This window comes from Helobdella robusta (assembly GCF_000326865.2).
Source record: "Helobdella robusta unplaced genomic scaffold HELROscaffold_6, whole genome shotgun sequence".
NCBI classification, from domain to species: Eukaryota; Metazoa; Annelida; class Clitellata; order Rhynchobdellida; family Glossiphoniidae; genus Helobdella; species Helobdella robusta.
The window spans coordinates 3,420,920-3,444,918 of NW_008705330.1; the positions used below are offsets into that span (position 1 = coordinate 3,420,920).

A 23,999-nucleotide genomic window follows, 5' to 3' on the forward strand; every position below is an offset into this window, starting at 1 on the left:
CCATTGTTTATGTCCATTGTCATTCCGACTCACGTCCACGTGTTTGCATGCAGGCACATTCTTCAATGTACTTTCAAATATGAAATATTTATTTCAAAGAAATTAAGTTATTCATACAAACTCAAAAAAGATTGAATTGTCATTATATATATATATTTATTTATTTATATATTATAAATATATTTATATATTATTATCTACACATTCCTTTTAAGATTAAAAATTTAATAAATAATATTTATGCCGATTATTCAATCTCCACTGATTGTTTAAAGCTAACACTTTTGTGTGTGTGTGTGTGGTGTGTGTGTGTGTATGTGTGTGTGTGTGTGTGTGTGTGTTGAGTGTGTGTGTGGTGTAAGACACTATGGAGGAGACTATATACATATATATTATGAAATACAGTATTTCTTTATCAATTTTTTGTCCTAAATTTGCTTGTTTCTTTTTCGGTTCGCCTCACGGAGATTCTTTAAGAGTTGTCCTGTCACCCACCTTTATCACAAACACATCATTCTCATTATTTTCATCATTTGTTGGAGCATTTTTTTAAATTATTAACCCGTCACAATCATCGCTCTACATTTTAACCACTACTGTTTTTTATATAATTAACACGCTTATATGAAATAATAACTTTCAAAAGATTCGTCTTCTTTGTCATGCATTTTCATCAGCGCCATTTTTTTAAATGTAACAATTCTCATCTACGTCATCACAATTATCTACGTCATTTTAATCATTTACGCTACACTCAAATTTCCATTCACCTTTAACGTTTGTATCATTCACATCATCTTCACCATCATCATCGTGATCATCATTTCATCATCACTACACTTATCATCATCATCGACATCTTTATTATTCATCAATAATTTCGTTATTAGCGACTAACTCGTCTACATCATCTTCGTCGTTATCCTGGTCATTTTCACTATTTACACCATCTTCGTCTTCTTCTTTGTTTTCCTCTTCCTTGTCCTCACGATCACCCTTCATCATGTTTTCATCCTCATCATCCTCATCATCATTTTTTTCATTCTCAACATCTTCATCATTTATCATACCAAGCGCAGTTGTTTGTACTGGCTTGGGACGTACAATGATGATAAATTTTTCAAGTGAATTCGCCCCTTTGTCTCTTATTTATTTTCATTGCTTTAAAAAAATGAGTAACTAGCTAAAAATTTTATTTGTTTCTCAAAAGAAAACTTCAAAAGAAGCAAGTTGTAAATAAAATAAAATCTTTTTCCCTTCTTTTTATTATTTTATATACTTGTCTCTCCGTCAGATTGTCCTTTGATGTTCTGTTTTACAATTTTTGAGCACCTCGGATGCACCTAGCCAGCCGAACTTTTTAGGGCAGGTGTATCTTGGGATGAGCTATCCTTCAAGTGTATCCTATTCGATGGACGTTTATTAAATTAAATTAATTTTATTTATTTATTTACATTTAAAGGAAGCAAAAAAAAGGTAAAAAGATACTTGTAATAATGCTACCTAATTAGGCGTGTGCATGAAATTACAAAAGATTACAGCAAGAGATGATATGGAATTAAATAACGTAAGAATGTCAATTTAGCGACTACAAATTAAAATAAGGACGCATTAATTGCCAATACACATTACACGTCACCAGACTATAAGAGACGATACAGTATCAAATAGCATAACAATGAAAATCAAGTGAAACACAAATTATAATCTTCTGTTATAATCTTCGATCTTCTATTGTTGGTCAATTTGGTCACTGATCAAACAATAATTTTCTATAGTACCTATAACTGATAGACACTCATGTTCACACACACCAACCCACACACGCACTCACACAATCACACACACTCACACATCACCCTCACGCACTCGCATAATCGCACACAAAGCAGAATCACGTCTGCTAGAGTCATAAGAAAATGTGGGGATCGATTGAATCTTAAGCGCAAACGCTGTACAAATAGTAAATTAAGTTAAGAAAAAGAATGTTGGGCTTCGAAAAGAACGGTTTAGTACGGGAGTAAGGTTTTAAATTTAAGGATTAATCGAACAGAGCGTTTTTGGCATAAAGTTAGGCTGTTAAGGTGAGATTTCGGGCTAGAGCCCCAAAATAATATACGGTAGTGAAAGTAAATGAAAGCGTATTAAATTGTGATTAAAGTGGATTGATTGTATTTGGTTCTATGAAAGATACCGAGAAGTATGTTAACTTTGTCCTCCAAAATCTTGAGAAAGATTATCGGTAAAATTACAACGCCGAGAAAGTCGGTGGAAAAGAATTAATCAAATTTAATTCCATCTTCATGAATAATTGACTTCACGGGGTTGTTTCGGCTGTAAAATTTTTAAGTAAAAGCTTGAAATCTGAAAGTGTGGTGTTTTTTATTTACTTAAAAGCTCTGGCGAATAAATTAAAAACATTTATAATAAATAGGCAAGTAAATTAATCAGTAGATTTAATTTGAATAATAAATTAATTTTTTAATTAATCAATTAATTAAACTAAATAATAAACATAAAAAATATACTTTAGCGACAGCTAAACAAATGTTAATAAAAAGAAGATTGTTTTAAACATTTTAAAGAGTGTTATTCCTTAATATCGAGTAAATTCAAGTCAAAACAATTTAAGCGTATTCAGCTAAAGTTTATTTTGTTCTCGTGTTCTTACAACATCGCACATGGACGTGCTGTTGTATTTGCACCAGCAAAACAAAGCGTAAGCAAAGAAATGTTTAATATCTCATGGTCGTGACCACTGAAGCGTGCAATCGCTGAGGCCTCGCATTGTTTCCAACTGCTACAGATGACTACACTCAACAGCCATTGCCCACAGGCAACATTGCATAATTTCACTGTGCTCCAAAGTACAATAACTTTTCTCTTCATTCATTCATTCGTTCGTTCGTCCATTTTTTTTAACTTTCCATCTATTAGTTCAACTATTCAACCATCCATCTACGAAATACCTATTGAATTTTATCCATTCATTGCTTTATTTATTTAATCATCTATCCATCCATCCATTCATCCATTCAGCCATACATCCATTCATTCATCCATTCAGCCATCTCCACGGTATCAAATGTACTGCACGCTATATTGAGTTCCTTTCCAGCAGTCTCGATCGATAAGCAGATAAACTTGAAATAAAACTTCGATTCATATTTACCTATATCTATTTATTTAGAACTATTCAAAATTGTTGAATTTCTCTCTACGTCTGTACTTCAACGTTTTAAAAGCGAGTCTGAGCAGCGTATGTTACAGGGTCGGGCAGGCTAAAAAACCGACCCGGGAAATTTGGTCATGGCGAACCACATCATCATTATAAATTTTTTAATAATTTAATTTTTTATCTATTTTCAATTTAATTAAATTTTTATATTTTTTTTCATTTCAATGATAACTTCATGCAAAATAATTAAATTTTGAAATTCAACTATTTTTAGATTGTACTTCGTTGCAAACAAAATGTTCTCAATTAACCAATGAAACAATATTTTGAGCAAACAGACTATTTAGTGGTCATCATCATCCCGTAATACATTTTAATAAATTTCAACATTTTTATTTCCTTCATTCACGGTTCACGTGATTGTTTTAGATTAGTGCAACGAGAAGTGGCTGTGAAATTATTTGAGCACTTCAGCCACCTGCCATGATACTTTTCGAATCAGTATCATTATCATCGTCGCCGTCATCATCATCATCATCAGTATAATTAATTTTATTAAAATGAGCTTGAACATGTTGTAGCCACATAGCAAGAAAATGCATGCGGTTAACCTCATTTGCAGATGGAGCCGATGTTTCCATCACGTTGTCATCGTTGTAACAGCAGTTGCCATGGAACAAATGCACACGTAAAAACCGATGCATGAAAACAATGAGGCGAATGTACTTTACTGTTCATATTGATGCTGGTTGCACCACGCCCACCTTTCATTCATTAATCACACAACACTCCCAACGTTGGTCCTGTCATGACAGTCGCTGTGGCTACAACGGAACAAGTATGATGGTGGTCGTTCGTCCTATCAGCGGAATTAAATGCCAAGTTGAACGTCTCCACTGGGGAATGAAATGAACTCATGTTGCAGAAATCTATCAAAATTAATAGAATTAATTTAATGCACTATCAACTTTTTACTTCACCATTTCAGTACTTTTAAAAACGTTCAAACTTTCAAGCTAATTGAGTTTACCGAGAAGTGTCCCCACTTTTAATGCAGTGATGTTTCGACGTTTAAACTGTGTTGGTGTGCTTCTATTTAAACGTGCATTTTCAAATGTGGGCTTCTTTGTATGTTTACCTGTCTGTATGTTTGTGATAAACTCCACCAATAACATAATAGGTATAACATAATACAAATTATTATTATTATTGTTATTATTATTATTATTATTGTCAATTCATTCTTAAGTAGTTTTCAGACGAAAGCGATGCTGTAGATTATACAAATATTATTTGTAAAATATTTTACCCTAAAAAATAGAACTGATGAAAATGTCTCAATATAGCATGGAAAAATGGAAATATAAAAGTGTGCGCCGGAATAGCTTGAGCGTCAAATTATTTTGACGTGACACTCCACTCCGAGCAGGCCATTGTAATGACGACTTGTATGTTTGCTGATGTGATAACGCTTAGAGAGGAGCCATATTTTCGTTTTTACAATCTGCCTGCAATTGTATTTATTTACCACTGCCACCACCACTGCAGCCATCTCTGCAGCCACCACGGCACCAACCACTGCACCTACCCACCAACCCTTAAAAATCCAAATAATTTTTGAGGAGACAGATGAAAGTGAACTGATCTTTTTTTTCATTTATTAAATTTGTTAAATTTCTCAAATGTTTTAAAATGAAATAGTACAAATAATGACCTACATTGTGTGACCAAAGTTTTTTGCTAATGTATGTTTTTATTTAATTTTTTTTAAACAAGTTTTAATTCAATTTAATTCAATCAATCGTTAAAGCTCTACACGTCGTTATTTTCTTTCTGAGTGAGTGGCAATTGAATTAGACACTCGTGCACGCGTGCAATCCACTCGTGCATGAACTCTTCAAACTTAAAAAACTTTCCCCCATTACCTACCAGGCTATTTATTTTTATTTAATTGTGCGTCCCTGTTTGACTTTGTATCCAGCTGCATGTTATAAACAACATTCATTCATCCCTTACATTTCTATCTCCAATCCAATAAAATCCAATCAATAAATGGATTCGACACTTCATTCAATCCCTCATCGCATTCACCATCCTCCACCACCATCAACTGACCCCTCAGGAAGATGGTGACATGCCTGACCTCTCAAAGCAGCTACGGAACGAGGGCAACCTGACGATCGTGAACCTGAGCAAGGAGGACCACGGCCACTACCTGTGCATCGCCTCCAACCACGTCGCCACCATCACCACCCCCACACTCATCATCATCGAGCGTAAGTTTCCTCCTCTCATTATTTTTTACATTTATTGCAAATTTTTTAAAAGTTAATCAACGATTTTATTGGTTTTAAATTTTGTGTTGTTTGAATGGTTTCAGAAAATTTTAAATTTACTGGAGGATCATCTTAAAAAGTATTATCAAATAGGACGATCAAGAAATAAATGTTAACCTTCTTGATCACTTTTTAATTTCTTTCACTATGAATGCATAATAATAATTGTTCTATTTGCAATCTGGTTGTCCAGTCCAGTCTAATTGCACGCACACTCACATTCCTACATCCATTCTCTGATGCGATGACAATCCGTTTTGTATTTTCATCAAGTGATCCTTCTTTGAAAATGTTTCGATCACACAGACTCTCCTGATTGTCAGACTTTGTGCTTCATCTGGTTGCTATATCAATGATACGCTTGCTCTTATTCTAACATTATTATTATTATTATTATTATTATTGTTGTTGTTGTTGTTGTTATTATTATTTATCAGCATTACCACTATCCAACTAATGTATTTTTTTCTGTGAAAGTTACTAAATTGATTCACTAAAGACACTAATACCATTACCTGTTCAGCCTCACTTAATTATTATCTGCAATTCTTGTTTTTCTTGTTAAATTTTTTTAATTATCACTTCAATGTTCTTCTTAGTGGATGCCAAAGTGTCAGCAACAGCACTGCATGTGACGAAATCTATTGACACATTCTACATTCCCAAAAACATGTTTACAATTTTTATCTGTACACTGGTTTCATCCATCCTCTCTCTCTCTCTCTCTTCTCTCTCTCTCTCTCTCTCTTCTCTCTCTCTCTCCACCTTCTTCATCAGACTTTCGTTTTTCTCAGTTTCTCTTTATTCTTCTTTCCTCCCGTCCATTCTCTGGAGTCGGAATGTGCACCGTGCAGCTATATTTCTATTCCCACGATATTTACATTGGGTGTTTATGTTTCAATGTGTGCATTTGAGCATGTAATATTTTTTGCGGTTGAAATATCTGTAAAACGTACGTACGCATCTTTTTTGTCTGTGTGTGTGTGTGTGTGTGTGTGTATGTGTGTATTATTATGTGTGTGTGTGTGTGTGGTGCTTGTGTGTGTGAGTGTGTGTGTGTGTTTGTGTGTGTGTGTGTGTAACGAAATGTGCATAGGCGGGAAAAAGTGGTTAAAATCTTAATTAGATAAACACATCTGTAACATAATTAGATATATAACGTTTTTATTCACGTTAGCAAATATAATGTAATGTAATGGAAGGTGATGTGATGTGATGAGGTGTAATGTAATATAATGTAGCCTCATACAAAGTGTTGTCATGTAGTATAATAAAATATGAAATAATAACAGTCATAGCAAGCAGGTGTTGCTATGAGTTTTGAGCAAATGTTTTGTGGAACTCAATTGTGGCCGTACTAAAACGATGTTATTTCGGTCCTTACATGCTGCATCCTATATTGATTGTTTTTTTTAATCATTAAAAGTTTATTAATCGTCAGACCATGATTATTTCAAAATTTTCACGCACACATACACACACACACGCACACACATACACACACACACGCACACATGTTACATGCATGGCATCCATACCATAACTTCCGACAACCAGCTTTCGAGGTGCAACCAGGAACACTATGTAGGATGATGAATTAACAAGAGCAACAGGGTGCACCACTCTTCATTAGCTGACCAAACAAACAAAGCAGCTACCACACCCACCAAATCACATCCTATACGCACGTATATACGTGAACACATACACACACACACACGGTGTGACTGTGTTTAGCATTTAGCATAAGTGATTTTCGAAAGCATATTTGTGGAAACAGATCTGGGCACTGATAACCACTCTCTTGATAACCAGGTTCGAATCCAGTTGAAATCTCAAAAATTATTATCATCGGTTTTATGAACATTGAACATTTATAAAGCACCATTTTAAAGCTGCCTCAGAGGAATGAAAAAAAATAACGCAGACAACTTTGAAAAACTAACCGTGTGTGTGTTGGTGCGTGTGTGTGTGTGTGTGTTGGTGCGTGTGGGTAGTGTTGGTGCGTGTGTGTGTGTTGGTGCGGGTGTGTGTGTTGGTGCGCGTGTGTGTGTGTGTTGGTGCGTGTGTTTGTGTGTGTTGGTGCGTGTGTCTGTGTGTTGGTGCGTGTGTGGGTGTGTCTGTGTGTGTTGGTGCGTGTGTGTGTGGGTGTGTGTGTGTTTTTTATTATATATTATTGTTATAATATTCGCTGTCGTAACCGATTTACGACGCGACGGGTTCAAATCTTCGATTGAATAAAATACTCCAAACAGTTATTAGTTATTAAACTTTATTTACAGAAGAAATCAACTAATCGTTTATTTCTAGCAAATTCAAATTAACGCAACAATTAACTTTTAAATTGTTCAAAATCTATCGCTATGACAACGTCAACAAACAAATCAAATATCGCTTTAAATAATTCACCGAATCGCTATTTACAAAATCACGAATTTCACTAATCGCTAATCTTCTTGCGACGTGCGCTTATATACTCTTCGCAAGCGTCGTTTCTAGATTCTTCTAGATGGTCCGATTCTAGCATACTCTAGAATGCTCCAGTCACTAGAACATTCTAGAATACGCTAGAATCTAGTGCGTTCAGTAGCACGGTTATAACATTATTATATATTTATTTTATATTACACACAACATAACACCCCGGAAAAAGATATTAAAGCCAGAGATGAGCCGGTTGGTAACTTCAGCAACACTGAGAGACAAATGTTTGAGGATTTCAATTGTAAATAAGATTACTAGAAAAAAAGCTTCTTGCGTTTTGTTCAACAACAAAGATGGAAATTTATTTTCATAAATTTTATAAATTCGCTAAGTTTTCCGGAATGTATCAAGAGTTTGAAAAAAAAATGTGATTCTATTTTCTAAAAATGATTTTGCAAGTTCGTATTGTTTAAAAGATGCACGTCTTTAGCGATACGCAGTCATCTTGAACAAAATAATAGAGGCTTGCAAACGCGCCGTGCAAATATTTTTATATTTTAAAGTGGTTCTCTTTTCAGTATGCCTAAGCAGTGTGATGCGAAGTGTTTAGCCGAGTACAATAATGCAAACATTTATATTCTTATCATTTAAGTACATTTTAACACATTAACATGGAATAATTTTACAAGGAAAACAACAACACTAACTGGTTTTTAATGTTTTTTGAAATATCTTTCGTTAAGTTGTGGTATTTAAGCAAAAACGAAGGCAAAAGTTAAAAAACTAGTCTGGTAGTCGGAACCGGAAAATGTTCAATCGAGGAGTTGGAGTCGCCTTAGACACTCCGCAAAAATGTATTGTGTGTACTTCATGAATTGATGATTTGCAGTGCATAGATTGATGGTTTATAATGCTTGAATTGATGGTTCATAGTGCATGATGGTTCAGTGTGACCGTGTGATTATTTGTCATCGCATCCAGCAATTATTAAGAAGAACTGACACTTCATTCATCGTTTCGTTCTCGACTAGTTTTCAATATATGTGTGAATGAATGATTTTTGATTTGGTAGCCATGGTACATGGTGTTTTATTAGTTCAACGACATTTTCATGTAACTTATGGAAGGTTCAGGGAGAGTTTTTAGTTTGGAGAAAAATTATTGAGAGCTAACTTATTTACTTGTTCCTTCAAATTGCTTCCAGTTACAACACTAATCATACGACCAGGATTGAAACGAGCCTCGCTAACTCCAACAGAAACATTCATTAAAAACTTTCAACATTGCCAACAATGTCGTTCATCAATTCTGTGTGTGTGTGTGTGCGTGTGCGTGTGTATGTTTAAGAAGGAGAGAGAAAGACAATAAGTAAGTTAAGTAATTACTATAACCCAATACCTACCTTATGGTTGTAACTGAAGATGAATGGATGAACAATGAAATCGATAACTAAAACAAACGAGCAAAACGAACGAACAAATAAACGAACGAACAATTGAATGAAGGAAAGGCTGGATTGGTGAATGAATACAAGAATGAACGAGTGACGGAATGAATGAATGAATGAATGAATGAACGAACGAATGAATGAACGAACGAACGAATGAATGAATGAATAAATGAACGAATGAATGAATGAACAAACGAACGAATGATTGAATGAATGAATGAACAAACAAACGAATGACCACCCGTCAGTGAACTTCCCCCATCCACCGACAAACATCACCATTATTCCATTCGTGTACCACGTGAGACTGACGTGGTTGCCTGCATACGACAGTGGCTTCCCGTTGCATTACGTCATCTGGTTGGTTTGTTGGTTGGTTGGTTAGTCGGTTGGTCGGTCGGTCGGCTGGTTGGTTGGTTGGTTAGTTAGATGATGGATTTATTGATTAAATAATTGATTGGTCGGTTGATCATTTAGTTGATTGGCTCATGGTTAACAGGTTAGAAATAAAAATAGTTACAGCCGCAATCACAATACATAAATATTTGAAATTAATCGGGTAAACTGGTCAATTTCATCAATTTTTATCATTCCAATTCGTTAATATGAAATTTACTTTTCAACTGACCTTTCAAGGTTTCGAACTCTGACCGACACGGACTCGCCAGTGAGGTTCGGCCAGTGGACGACGCTAGCAGTCATGGAGCCAGAAAATGCGACAATGGACATTTACAACTTGATTGATGACACGCATTATCAATTCGCCATTCTATCGAGGAATCAGATAGGCGGAATGATGTTCAGTGAAATTGTTTTAGCCAAGACTTTGTGTATGTTGTTGTGATTTAGTGCTGTGGTCATCTGGTGTTGTTGTTGTTGTTGGTTGGTGTTGTTGATTTTGTTGCTGTTGATGTTGTGCGTATTGTGATATTAATGTTGTCTGTGTTGTGTGGATGTAATATTAAACGTTATTAATATTGGATTCGAAGTTTGTTTTAATGATTGTTGTGCTGCTGTTGTAAACCTTTTTATTTTTATGTACGTCAATTTTTTTTTAAATTATTATTATTTATTATATTATATTATTTATTATTATTTTTATTACGATCGTTTTTGTTCTTATTATTGTGCGTGCTGTTGTTGATGATGGCGTTGATGTTTTTATTGCAGTTGTGGGTGTTTTCTGCCTGCTTTATGAGGCTCTTCGTTTTGTTGGCCAATTGGCGTTTCAGTGTTGTCGTGGTGTTGCGCATTGTTGATTGCATTTTTTTTACATTTTCGTTTACGTTGTTATTGTTGTTGTTGTTTACAACATTAATAAAGTATCGCCTTATCAGTGCCTCCTTGTTCGGTGATACTTAATTGTTGGCGACATTCAAATGTTGATGATAACATTAAAAAATGAGATTTGTGAAAATAATTTTCTTGTCTGAATACACTTCTAGCTACAAAAACACAACTCGTCCGCAGCTAAAATACAGACGACGACGATGAAGAGTACGACGACGACGACGATGATGAGACCGACGTTCGCTAAGATGACGATAACAACGATGACGACATTCAACAGCGACCAACAGATGATGGCACATAGCGACGGTATGTTGATTTATTGTATTAATTTCATTCCTCCATAAACATGGCTTTCTCTTGTTTATTTTTTCTCCGCCGGGTATTTTTTATTGGAAGCGCATTAGTTTTAGGCCGGGGAACGACCCACGTGTTTCCTCCGGCAGAACAATTTTCAATTCACTAGCATAAGCTTTTTATGGTTTTGATGAAACATATTGCGTTGTTTATACAACTCCAACATTTGACAGGCCAAATGAAACAATTATTAAACTTAATATTTGATTTGAAATTAATTTTGCTTTAATAGTTGATACAGTACAAGTTCCAAAACCGACGAACTTGTCAGCTCATTTTGTGAAGAACCACCTGATCATCACATGGCACCTACCTCCAACAAACTACATCCTCCATACCTTCACATATCATTTCATCCTGCAATATAAAACAATCACTCATTGGTTAACGTTGGCCGATGACCTGAAGATAACCAGCTTCAATTGGACCACAGTTTCTAGGGACATCACGTACTACTTCAAAGTGGCAATGGTCGTTAAAATATTAAGCACCAACGAGATCATTAAAGGAAACTTCAGTGACGTTTTCATGTACTACACCGGAGGTTACTTCGCATCAAAAAAAAAAATTTTAAACAAATATAAAACAATAATACAAAAAATTAAATATTCCAGTCATAATTTATAGAACTGTCGACGAATGAAAAATGTTAACGTTTAGATCCGATGATAGGAAACAGCAGCTTGTTCAGCGACCAGATCCTGGGCGTTGTGGTGGCTCTGTTGTTCGTCGCCTGCGTTCTTCTGCTGTTCATGTGCCTGTTCATAAAGAGGAGGTGCAAGAAGGCAATCAAAGACAAGAAGCACAAAGGCAATCATTTCTTTCATTTTCAAAACATCGTCAAAACAGTTTTTATGCGCGTTTAATGTTTAATTTTCAAGCAATTTCTAATCAAACATTTTAGAAGACACGCTAACTACGATTGTGCTATGAGCATATTCTCACAGTAAATTTTATATTTTGATCATTCAATAATAAAATTTTTTAGATGAACTTCAAAATTTAACTTTTTTCTTCAAAGTTCGTTAGTCAAAGCTTTTTTGCCGGAGTTTTCATAGGAACTCCTAACACCCCAGAATCCAAAATAAATTTTCCAATTATATTATATCCCTGATCCAAACATGACTCTGCATAAAAGATATTGCCACCAACGATAGTTAAAAAATGAATCAATTTTTAAAAAATGTTGTGAAGGTCGAATGTGTTCATCGCACGCACTGCACCACCACAACGATTGCACGAGCAACATCACGGAAAGTGAATCACTCTACAAACCGAACATCACGAGAATCAAAGAGACTCCTATCTGATTTACAGAACAGATAGACAAAGTTTTTTCTATTTTCTCTTTGCTTGTTGTTTTTTTAGTTGTTTTTAAAGGCATAACTATTGTCATCTTAACATCTTAACTGAGATTGTTGAGTTGAGCAATGGAGAAAAAATTGTATTAATGGGACGTAAAATAATTTTTTCTCAATTGATTTTTATAAAAATATAATTTTTATTTACAAATTATTTTATATTTTAATATTTATTATGATTAAATTTATTGAGTAATATGTTTATATAAAATGTATTTTAAAAATTTTCAGATGATGGAAAAGTGCCTCATCGACTAGACTTAATTAATTATTAATTTGTAAACTTCGTCACACCGTTGTTAGACGGACAAACGCTGTTTTCTATACAAATAAATAATACAACATCTCCAACAATCGAAATTTCATAAAACATAACGAAAATAAAATTTATGTGATAGACGTATGTTACGAGACACCCATCAAGTTGTTCAGTTACGGTTGCATTGGTTTGTATGTTCTATCAAATATAACTGTTGCATATACTGAGTTCATGTGCGAATGTATAAATGTTTGTTTTAAATTTTGCATATGTACGAGACAAGTTTTGTTCTTCTATGTAGGAAAACGTGTTTTAATTTATTCATTGCTTATCCAGAAACCAAAATCGTTCAAAATTTTTTAAAACAATTCTCTGTGTTGAATTGGAAAGCAACGTAGTTGTTTGAAGTTTCTGTTTGCTATTTGCAGAAATTCGGCTTCAGCAAATTTATTTTATCCTTGCTGATTTTTTATTAAATAAATAAAATCTGCATTAACCAGAGTCTTGAAAGGCATCATTAAACTTATAGTGTACTTGTAAAGAATTGTTAAATGTATCAGGGAGAATAACGATAAATCTTTTTTCTTAGAATGCAACTCGAGAAAAAATGAGTTGATTCTTTTTTATTTTAGATCAAATTTTTATGCTCTAAGGCTGGACGCATGACAAAATTTATATAAAACTCGGTTGGAAATACCATGTGAAAGACTAATCTGGAACAGCTAAAATCTTTTATTAATAAGGCGAGAGTACGTTCATCAACTCGTCAACAGATTTCTAAACTTGAAGTAATTCATGAAGTTAAAACAGACAGTTTTCAATTATTGAATGAACTTGCGGATCAGTTGTTAAACGTGAGTAATAAAGTAAGCCTACCTAGAATGTTTTCAATCATGCGATGTTCCCCGAGGAAGATTCCGACTCGTCTGTTGTCAAATACCAGTCAACATAAATTGAGATTTAGTTTGGTTAAACTATTTTGTTTGCCCTAACACAAATTAACATTGGATGTACAATTAAATAATTTTTCGACCCAATACAACTGGCTTTTCATGTGTAAAATAGGAAAGACAAATCTGTGTTGCCAAAATGTATATCTATAACAAACGTAAACAGAGTTGGTAAAATATTTCAGTAAAGTTACAGAAAAAAACTTAGCTCGTCTAAAAATCTACTTCTGAAGTACTTCTAGGGTGAGTTTTATAGGCTCCGATGGTCAACCGAAAAAACACATCTTCCACGTTTATCGAGTTGGAAGATGTTTAAATTGTGTAAGCCTAATTTTATATGCAACACGAAAATAGTGCATTCCAACCATTTGTATTTGATTACAAACAGTATTAAACTCTGAGGCCATATCACTTCATGACACTGAGGCGTAGACAAATTCTCTATATATTGTAAAAATTTAGACTAAAACTCTTACAGATTTCAACAATGAATTTGTGTTAAAATCGGTATAAAATTTATTGATGTTAATAGCAATGCAAACAAAATATTGTGCAATAAACAAATAAAAAAAGATCACTAACTATTTTTTAAACAAATTTAAGCCCCTCCAAAAAAAATTACTGGCTACGCCATTCTCTTGAGAAAACGATAAAATTATGTCCATTAGAACCGTTTCGGTCAAATGACATCGTCTACTTTCAGATTGATGTAAATGCCCAAAGTTGAATTTACATATACGAACCATTCGAAGCAAAATCCACAGAATGCGCGATGAATTTCAAGAGAAAAAACAAATTTGACACCAGTCTCAAATTCTTCATTACTAATTTGCCCAGATTCGTTTACATTTACTTTAGTAAGAACAATTGTGAAAACATCGTGTTATAATTACGAAACCAATGTGAAACCAAAAATTTTTTTATGTCAATTACATTTAAGTATTTCTTAACTATGTAAGTTATTAAGTCAAAAGAACGTGGTTTCATGGACGACGATTCAGCAACTTAACAATATCTAGGAAAATAGAAACATTTTATAAATATACATAGATAATAGACAAAATAAGTTGATGTTTGAAGTACCATAACGTCTCAAATGTACATATTATATGATATCAATCAATCATAAACAGTTAAATTGCATCTTCCAGCAGTTATTTAAAAAAACCTAAAAATTTAAGTTCGTGAGAAATGAGAAAAGCCTAGAAAAAAACAGGCATCTTTTATATACAATATAAATAACATGGTGAGTATGTGGAATATTATTTTTATTATTATTATTATTATTGTTAATATTATTATACAAGGTGTAATTATTCTCAAGCATTGTATAGACATATTTTATCAATTCTTTTTTTGAATTTATTTGTATATATTTTTAATAATATTAAAACTTTAAACATATTTTATCCTATATATATATATATATATACAAATATATATATATATATATATATACACAGTTGTTCAAAAAATCCACCGACGATTCAGCATTAACAAGTTTTATGGTTGATTTTCTAATATTTTGAACTAGTTCTTTACAATTAAGTCTATTCAAAATGTTGAAATCCATTTTATAATCGTTTATGATTTTAATTGTTAAAATTAATCAAGCAAGATCCCATTTTTATAATCGTTTATTATATATATATATATATATATATATATATATACACAATGCATCGTACGTATGAGGAAATCTGTTACTGACATATTTAGTGACTTATTGACCCGACGTTACTTACGTGAAGAAAATGTAAACAGAGGTTGTCAAAAGTTTAACTTTAATTTTTATTTAAAGCTTCTTTTGTACCCACCTTTTTACGTGAATAATGAAATGATGGAACCAGATGAACTTAAAGACAGATTGTACTTTTGGAGCGGTTGTAGAAGGGGCAAGCCATTACAATTGAATCTTCCGATAACTTGCATTCGAAAAGTTGCCCTCAGTTCCACTGAGGCTTTGTTTCTGTCTTCCTGTGGCAGGCTCTTCGTCTATCAGATTGTTAAGGACGACTTGCTAGAAGTCGATTCGTTGATTACTGATTATTTTAAAAGTATGATACCTACTTTTTCTTTTGTTAAAGTTAAACTGTTAAAAAACAGTTGAACAAACAAAACTTATTAACTGGTATTACTAATTAACTCTAAAACTGTTTAAAAGTTAATTAATAAATATAATTATAAAAGTAAATAAAAAAAAAATAAAAACCAGGTGTTCGTATTGATATTCAGTTCACTTAATCTTAATGTCTTAATCTTAATGTTAATCTTTCTTTTGTATGACTTTAAAAAGTTTAATTAAATTAATTAAAATATAAACTAAAAGTCTACATCATATATTTATATTATGATTATGAATGATTACAAACATATTACATACAAATAGGACAGGCATAGCATACTAATCAACAATTCAAAGTTTCACTTTTATTTTTTAAAGAGTTATGATTTTATGAACTGCTTTTAATTAATTATGATTTTTTTTTTTATTTCGAATTTTACTTTGTATTTCATAGTAGTATTTAATTGTTTTAACATTTGAATGATTATGATCATATCTGCTATCTTTCATATAATAATTGTGCAGATGAACTCTTCATTGATGTGGCTTGTGGAGAGGAGCATGCAGCAGTTGTCAGACAAGATGGTGTTGTGATGTGCTGGGGAGACAACACTCATTTTCAATGTGCTTCTTCAGATACTGCATGCAAGACCTTACCGTGTGAAGTACATTTTGGTTCTGATGTTGATCAACAAGCAGTCAGAATCATTCAAGTGGCTTGTGGTCATGTTCACACACTTTGTTTATCAGATGCTGGAGTTATTTGGGTTTGGGGGACTGGAGTTCAGTTGGGTTTGCAAAATATAACATCATGCTATATACCTCATAAATTAAATTCATTAGCTCATAAGAAGGCTGTTAAAATAATTTGTGGAGCTTATCACTCATTAGCCATTGTTTCAAATGAAAGTAAAGACTATTCACAAACAAATAATGATTCATCAAGTCAGGATTATGTCATAACTGAAGAGAATAATGAATCAACCACCAGTACATATTTTGTTAGCAGTTCCAAATATCCCAAGAAAAGCATGTATAGATCAAGCAAATCTTTATACTCTTTAAATGATGCCACTATTCCACACTCTTCCATTCCAATTTCTAATTCTGCAACTTTCAATCAAAAGCTGGAACCAGAGCCTGTAGAACATTCTAACAATGGATGTACAGAAATTAAGGAGACGTCCTCAACTTTAGCTTCCAAATGTTTTCTTTCCAAAAGTCCCATCAGTGAACTGATCATTGAAGATGAACAAGAAACTTCATTGATTGGAAAGGATGTTCATGACGTGCAATTTCATACACAAGACAATGTCAATTTTTCTGATTTGCTTTTTAAAGATGAAGATTTCAGTTCTAAAAATTTTAATGTCAATCATAATGATGTTGAGATGGACGTTTTTAATTGCGGGGAATGCTGCATAGATAAAAATAAAGTGGCCACAAAAGTTGATGATCAACAAACTTCATCACTACCTACTACTGATATTTCAGACAGCAACTGCACAAAACTGGAACCATTTTTAAACCTCTCACAGGAATCATCAGTTGCAGTTTCATCATTCCTCGATGAGTTCAAAGCAAAAGAATTTCTTCAGAAGCAGCTGGAATGCATGAATCCACTGGTTCAAGAGACTATTCCTTCTTATGGATCGGTCATCCAATCAAAATTCGAGTCAGCTTCAACAGCTGTTCGAATGCTGGCATCTTCAGATCCTCTCAGCAAACGATTTGAACACTTGCTTCAGCATGTGCCATCATCAACCGGCATCATGCAAGAGTATGTCTCACAACTCACCAAAACGGTTGCTAACAGTTTCAATACATGAAACTTATACTTGTTACTATCATGTTTTCATAAGGCTTCCAACTATTTCTAATATCCACCAATGTATTTGTCACAAATTATTTTGGTTCATACAGTTGTTTGAAAGGAAATATATTAATGATGATTAATCTTGCTTGAGATTTTTGTTGTATATTTTTTGTTACAATATATGTTATATATAATGGACTGGTATAATATTTGTCATTAGAATAATCATCTGTGTCTGGTCAACTGGGTCATTTTTTACTCCTTCCATTTTCCTCTTAACATTCACCTTCTGTCACTCAGTTTCATATCATGCAAGATCAACTCGATGAAAACAAGGTTGACATGAGGTAAACAGCTTGAACACCATCAATCACGTCAGGTGGTCTCAAACATCCGAACAACAGTAGTCGATAAGTTGGCTTCAACCACAGAACACTTGGAAGCACTGTCTGAAGGCGTGAGTGATGGCGTGAGAGTGGTGGTGAAGATGGCCAAGAAGAAATCATTTGGCAGTGAGGCAGTGGATGAAGGAAAAGATGGGATGGTCAGTGGGAGGAGTGCAGAGCAGGATCAACAGGATCTTATCCAGCTCTGTGCCAAAAATGTTTGTTCATGAAATTTTATTTGTTGATTGTTTTGAAGAGTAAAATTTTTTGTCATCTAGTGGTCATTGCATTTATATAAACATCCTTTCTTTTGTTACATTTACTACTGAGTTTTAAATTGCTGAGCAGATGTGCTGGTGTGACGTTTTTTATGTGTTGCTTTCTTTGATATTTGATTTTTTTAAACAGCTTCCTGAGCTATTTCTGATATGTAGTAAACCCGTGGATTAGGATAATATTTGATTGTTTTAGAACGTGTGCTGTACGGATGGATGGATGGATGAAAAATTTTTGTTAAAGTGATAATTTATTTTTTTTTAATAATAAACAAGTAGCAATGAAAAGAAAGATTAGGATGCAAAACGGATTTTATAAGTAGTAATATAATGGCTAGTAATAGTAATAGTAATAGAATAGTTGGAAACATTTACAAAAAATTTTGTGAATGTAGAGATTAAATGAATGAGGATCTTTATAAAATATTGGACCATTACGTATAACAAATATATTGATGAATATGTTTCTCCAGAACCAACTAAATCGATCTGATTCAGTAGCAAAATCAACATCACTGAATCCAATGGTGACCACTGAGAAAGATGAGAGTTCAAACAGCATACACACCCATCACAGGAATGTGTCTCTACCAACTGGAGCTTTGGAAAACATCACTGGTAAGTTAAAACTCATTCAGTTATCCATCACCTAGTCATCTTACTTGTAGACTGTCATCAGGCACCCTATCAGATCTCTTTTTAAAACGAGTTGCTTTCACTGATACGTAGTTGACATCAAAGCTCTTTAGATGTTCTTCAACCGTTTCTGTAGCACCTACATGGTGTTATTTTACCCAGATAAACCACTGCTCGTCTCTCCATCCTTTTCAGCTTAAAATTACCCATCGCGATATCATTAAGTTTCCTCATTGTTCTAGTAATAGTTGATGAATTATTAAGATTTATTTCCTTAGTAGCAGTTTATAAACTATTAACTTGTTTACGTTTTTTAAATTTTTACGAGGCATTTCATATATAATAGTATTTAGGTGTATGTACAATGCACGTACAGTGTACATTAAATATACATCTTTTTAGTTTTTTATGTGCATGAGTCTTTGCAGGCGTCATATCGAGAGTAGAGCACCAGACCATGTGCTGGGACACTGAAGTTTGGAGCTGGGGTCTGGGTTCGAAAGGTCAACTGGGTCAGGGAGACGTGACTGATCGGTAAGAAAGAGTTCGTTTGGCTGGGAAATTGGCAATTTGTAAAAAAAAATGTTGATTTTTTGTAGCGGGTTCTTAGCGGCAAGGTTAAGACGTAGACACAAATCAAAAAAATTTTATTCTGTAAACTGAAAACTATACCAAATAAATATACAATGTCAATAAAGAAAACCAAAATAAAAGTTAAAGTTCGAGGTTAGTGTGCAGACTTGTTCCTGCCAGTGCTGTGACCACGTACGAGCGGATACTGTTTCAACTTCTTCACTTGACAACAATGTAGAATCCTTCAAACACTGGTGTTATGTGGGGTTGACTCCTTTGGTTCCAACCACGTTTGCGTGTCCAATTTCTCACCAACAAAAACGCCAACTCTACCAACTAAGTTTTTACAATGAAATTAACCAACTCTACCAACTAATTTTCTACAATAAAATTAACCAACTCTACCAACCAATTTTCTACAATAAAATTAACCAACTCTACCAACCAATTTTCTACAATAAAATTAACCAACTCTACCAACTAATTTTCTACAATGAAATTAACCAACTCTACCAACTAATTTTCTACAATAAAATTAACCAACTCTACAAACTAATTTTCTACAATAAACTTTCTTTCTGTCTGACGAGACCGGCCTTTATTTACACGACGCCCCGTCCTACCCCGCATCAATAATATAATTAAAAGATGCGGCGCTCAACATCCACCCTCGAACCGTGACATTTTTGTTTTTATGAGATTAAGCTAGTTTTTTATTTTCTTTTTTATTACTTTTAAACGTATTTGTGTTGTTAAGTTTCAAAAAGTGCTCTACCAGTTTTTTGTTTTTTTTTTTTTTTTGAAAGAATTGTTGAATCAAATGAACGATTGATTGATGAATTGATATCTTGATATTCAAGATGGTTCATGATTGATTGATGAATTGTTATCTTGATATTCAAGATGGTTCATATCACGTTGATGCAGATGTGAACCAAGCGTAATAAGTTTCTTCAGCCACGAACACATCTCACAAATATCAGCAGGCGCATATCACAATGTAGCACTATCTCATTCAGGACAGGTTAGTCTCAACTAAGATTATGTTATGCAAATTTAGTTTCATGTACATATTCTTTTCTTGGTAAGTATTCAATTGGTTTTCAATACCAACTAGAAGTTTTTTCTTGCAAGGAGCTTTTTGCAGACCCTAGAGAGTTAACATCCATTTTGTATGTATATATATATACATATAAATATAAGCTTATATATATATATATAGATAGAGAGAGAGAGAGAGAGAGAGAGAGAGAGAAGTTATGCCATGATTTTTAAATACTTTGTGGAAACTGATGATGTTGGCTACCTGGACAGGTGTTTGTATGGGGCAGCAATAAGGATCATCAGTTGGGACAGGGTGGGATTGCTTTTTCTGCGTGTCCACTGCTTCTTGAGGTCGTTGATCTTTAAATGTTCACATTGTTTGCATTGTTCTTATGTTCATTTTGTTCACGTGTTCATTGCTCATCGCTAATTGTTATTTTTAATTTTAAAATATCATTTCTATGTTAATTCTCCTAGTTTATCTTCATGAAATGCAAATTATTTAATATCATAATTATATTATAAATATCAAATCATTTTATAATATAATTTATATTCGTCATCCAAAATGAAAGTCAGTCTTCTAAACTATGAAATAATTGACAAAATACGTTGTTTCGTACTCCTGTGACTGACACTAACAATAAAATGAACCTAGGTTCAAGGTGGCCTGCCCTGTTGGAGCGTGTCAGCAGGTGGGAGGCACACCTTGATCGCCTCTGATGACCTCAACAACACGCCTCATCTTTTCTTCTCTGGTCATGATCACAGGTTTCTTTCTTTCTTTTTTTTCTATCTATCGATTGTTGGATAGTTTTGTATGTATTGTAAAATATATTGATGTTACAGGAACTCACATTTTGTTGTTAATTTTTAATTTACTAATGTATTTAGGATAGCTTATCATATAGAAAAGTTTAATTATGAGGGTATTGATTGAGATGGTAGGTTGGTTATAATGGAGGTTGCAAATTTTAAAGCAAATAAATTGGCATTTACGATATTTTATAAGAATATATATACAAACGGAAGAATTAAACTTTAATTAAAAATCAATTTCAAGGTTGAGGCAACCGTGCTTACATCTTTTTCAATGTTTTAATGATTCTGATAGCTTAAACAATTATTTTTCAAATCCAAAAGTTCATGTCTAGTATAACAAAATCTTTTGCTCAAAATATTGCTCCAAATTTTAGGACCTTTGCAAATAATATAGTATGCCAAGCGTTAGTTCATGGCGTGTTAAGTAGCAAACAGCTCAACCGTCTTTTGGGCTGATTATTCATACAGAACTTCCATTGTTTACTTCAACTGTTGTAACGGTTGTATCAAGTTGCTGCTTGTACTGCAATTACATTTTTCTCATTATGTTTAAAAGTTACCTTCACGAGGTATTTTATATTTGTAATTTTTCTGATATACACACTAACATACGTTGGATATTTGATCTAACGATTAACGTCAAATATTTATTTAAAATTATATATTCTAATAAGTTTATCTTTTTTCAAATTTCCGCCCATAGCCATTTTATCAAATTTATCCGGTTTGAACGGTTTAATTTAGTTTTTCAACATTTTTATAACCGATACAAAAATCAAAATTTTGTTCGCATGAAATTCAAAGACCCTGTCAATAAATGTTCAACTAATTTCCAGTTATTTACAAAAATGTAAAGCAATTCCTGGTCAAGAAGTAACTGGATGCTATCGTGTCCAAAATGATAAAAATGATGAGGAAGAAGTTTAGACGAGGTTGTGGTGGCTGAATTTGCGGAAGTTAATATTAAATTATGAAAGTAGTAGTAGTAGACTTAACGGCAACATCCGCCGAGAACATTCTGAAACATTCGCAAAGAACAGCGCTTCATTGTATTCCCCACTGCTGAGCACCAGTGGTAACGGTTGTAGACAATGCCAAAGACAATCGATGTTTGTTTTGACATGAAATTTTTAATTTAAATTTTGATTAATTTAATTTAGTTTTAAAAGTCATAGTAAAACAGTTCTTAATTATTTTTCTTTTCAAATGAAAAGTTGTGGAGATGACAGATTGAGCAGTGTTCAACAGCCAACTTCTTTTAATGGCCTAAAGAATGTATGTCTTGCGTTTTTCCTTAAATATGTTTTTTCAAATTCACGCAACAAAAACATTGCAGCAATATAGAAGTCCTATACCATAATTAAATGTGATGGGTTCAAACTACTGATTAACATGCACACACGCACACATTATTAAACCTGAATTGAGAGCAAACACAATCGTCCAATCACCCAACATCACAACTCGGCAGGTTGGTCATATTCAAGAAATTTTCAGCGGGGGAGTGTACAACGTTTGCCTGGTTAGACCACGCCACAATGACATGGGCAACAACGTCGTCTTCACAACCATTTATGAACTTTCCAGTGCCGAGAGATTTTTTTGCTTGCAGCTGAAAAGAATATTGTCCAAGTTTTTCCAGCCTTTGATTCAAAAGTTGGGTGCGTATCTTGTTGCTCTGGTTGTTGTTGTTGTTTGTGTTGCTGATGCATGGCTCGCGTTGTTAATGCGCTGTGGGCTTCACAGCTGTCGTGTTTAATTACCATATTACGCTGTGATGCGTTCACAATTATTGTTTCCATGACCCTACTGACTGTTCTGTTTCAGCGACGACAAATAAAATAAAATGAGTAAATAACGAGTTTTGAAAGCAAATATTAACGACCAGCAGACGTGAAGGAATGCACAGGATTGGTGGTTGAGACGTCCACCTCGTCCACTTCCCCATCCGCTCCCTCCTCACCCACCCTCCTCGACAACCTCACCACCCACAATGCACATTGGAGTTATACCTTCCGTCTGCTCTTCAGCAAGTTGTCCTACCTCCAGCAACTTGTCGCCAGGAATCAGGGTGACCTCAAAAGGTTTTTATTATTTTGTTTTCTTCAATCTTTTCAAAAATTTGAGTCTGGCAAATGCAAGCTTTCTCAAAAACGCTGAAATTCGTAAATCGAACATGTTGCAAGAAAATCGAACATGTTGCCAAATGAATTGCAGTAAAAGTACTGCATGAAAATTGTTAGGTCGAGAAAAAATTAATTTTTTACGAGACTTAAATGTACAAATGTATCTGAATAAATCGATTAATAAGTAAAGTTGTTAGTAAGTAAATTTTGATTGATTGGACTACTAACGAAAGGTTCACGAGGTCAACGTCCGTTGCTGAAAATCCTCTGTCCCTCTCCATGGCGACTGAATGTGATCGATTCATCAACTCCTATGCCTCATACTTCAGAGCACAATGTGATGCTGTGTCTTGCCTCTGCTTGCAAGCCTGCGTCAAAAACAACAAGTTGGTTTTTTAAATATCTTTTTTTTATTTTTGTAATTTTTTGGGCGGTAAAATGATATAATAACGGCTAGAGACGCTTGGTCATTGACTGTTCGACCGCGAAGAGATCTCTACCTTTTGTGCACAGTGTGTGTGGGCCATTGAGTTACGCACATTCAAGTACGTCGTGTGTCCCCGATACTTCTCATTAATGCAGTCAGAAAGAATACAACCGTTACTACTAATAATAATGATACTTGTTTGCAGTTGAAACACCCCACCACGT

At 33.8% G+C, this 23,999-nt stretch overlaps 1 protein-coding gene across 1 annotated transcript; it reads left to right on the forward strand.

The window, feature by feature from the left end:
• The first annotated feature begins 10,729 nt into the window (after positions 1-10,729).
• Positions 10,730-13,016, forward strand: HELRODRAFT_189396 (hypothetical protein). Its single transcript, XM_009029270.1, has 5 exons — positions 10,730-10,987; positions 11,268-11,579; positions 11,696-11,845; positions 12,230-12,366; positions 12,628-13,016. Exons 1-4 carry the CDS (start codon positions 10,879-10,881, stop codon positions 12,343-12,345), a joined length of 687 nt encoding a protein of 228 aa, XP_009027518.1. The 5' UTR covers positions 10,730-10,878; the 3' UTR covers positions 12,346-12,366; positions 12,628-13,016.
• The last annotated feature ends 10,983 nt before the right edge of the window (positions 13,017-23,999 follow it).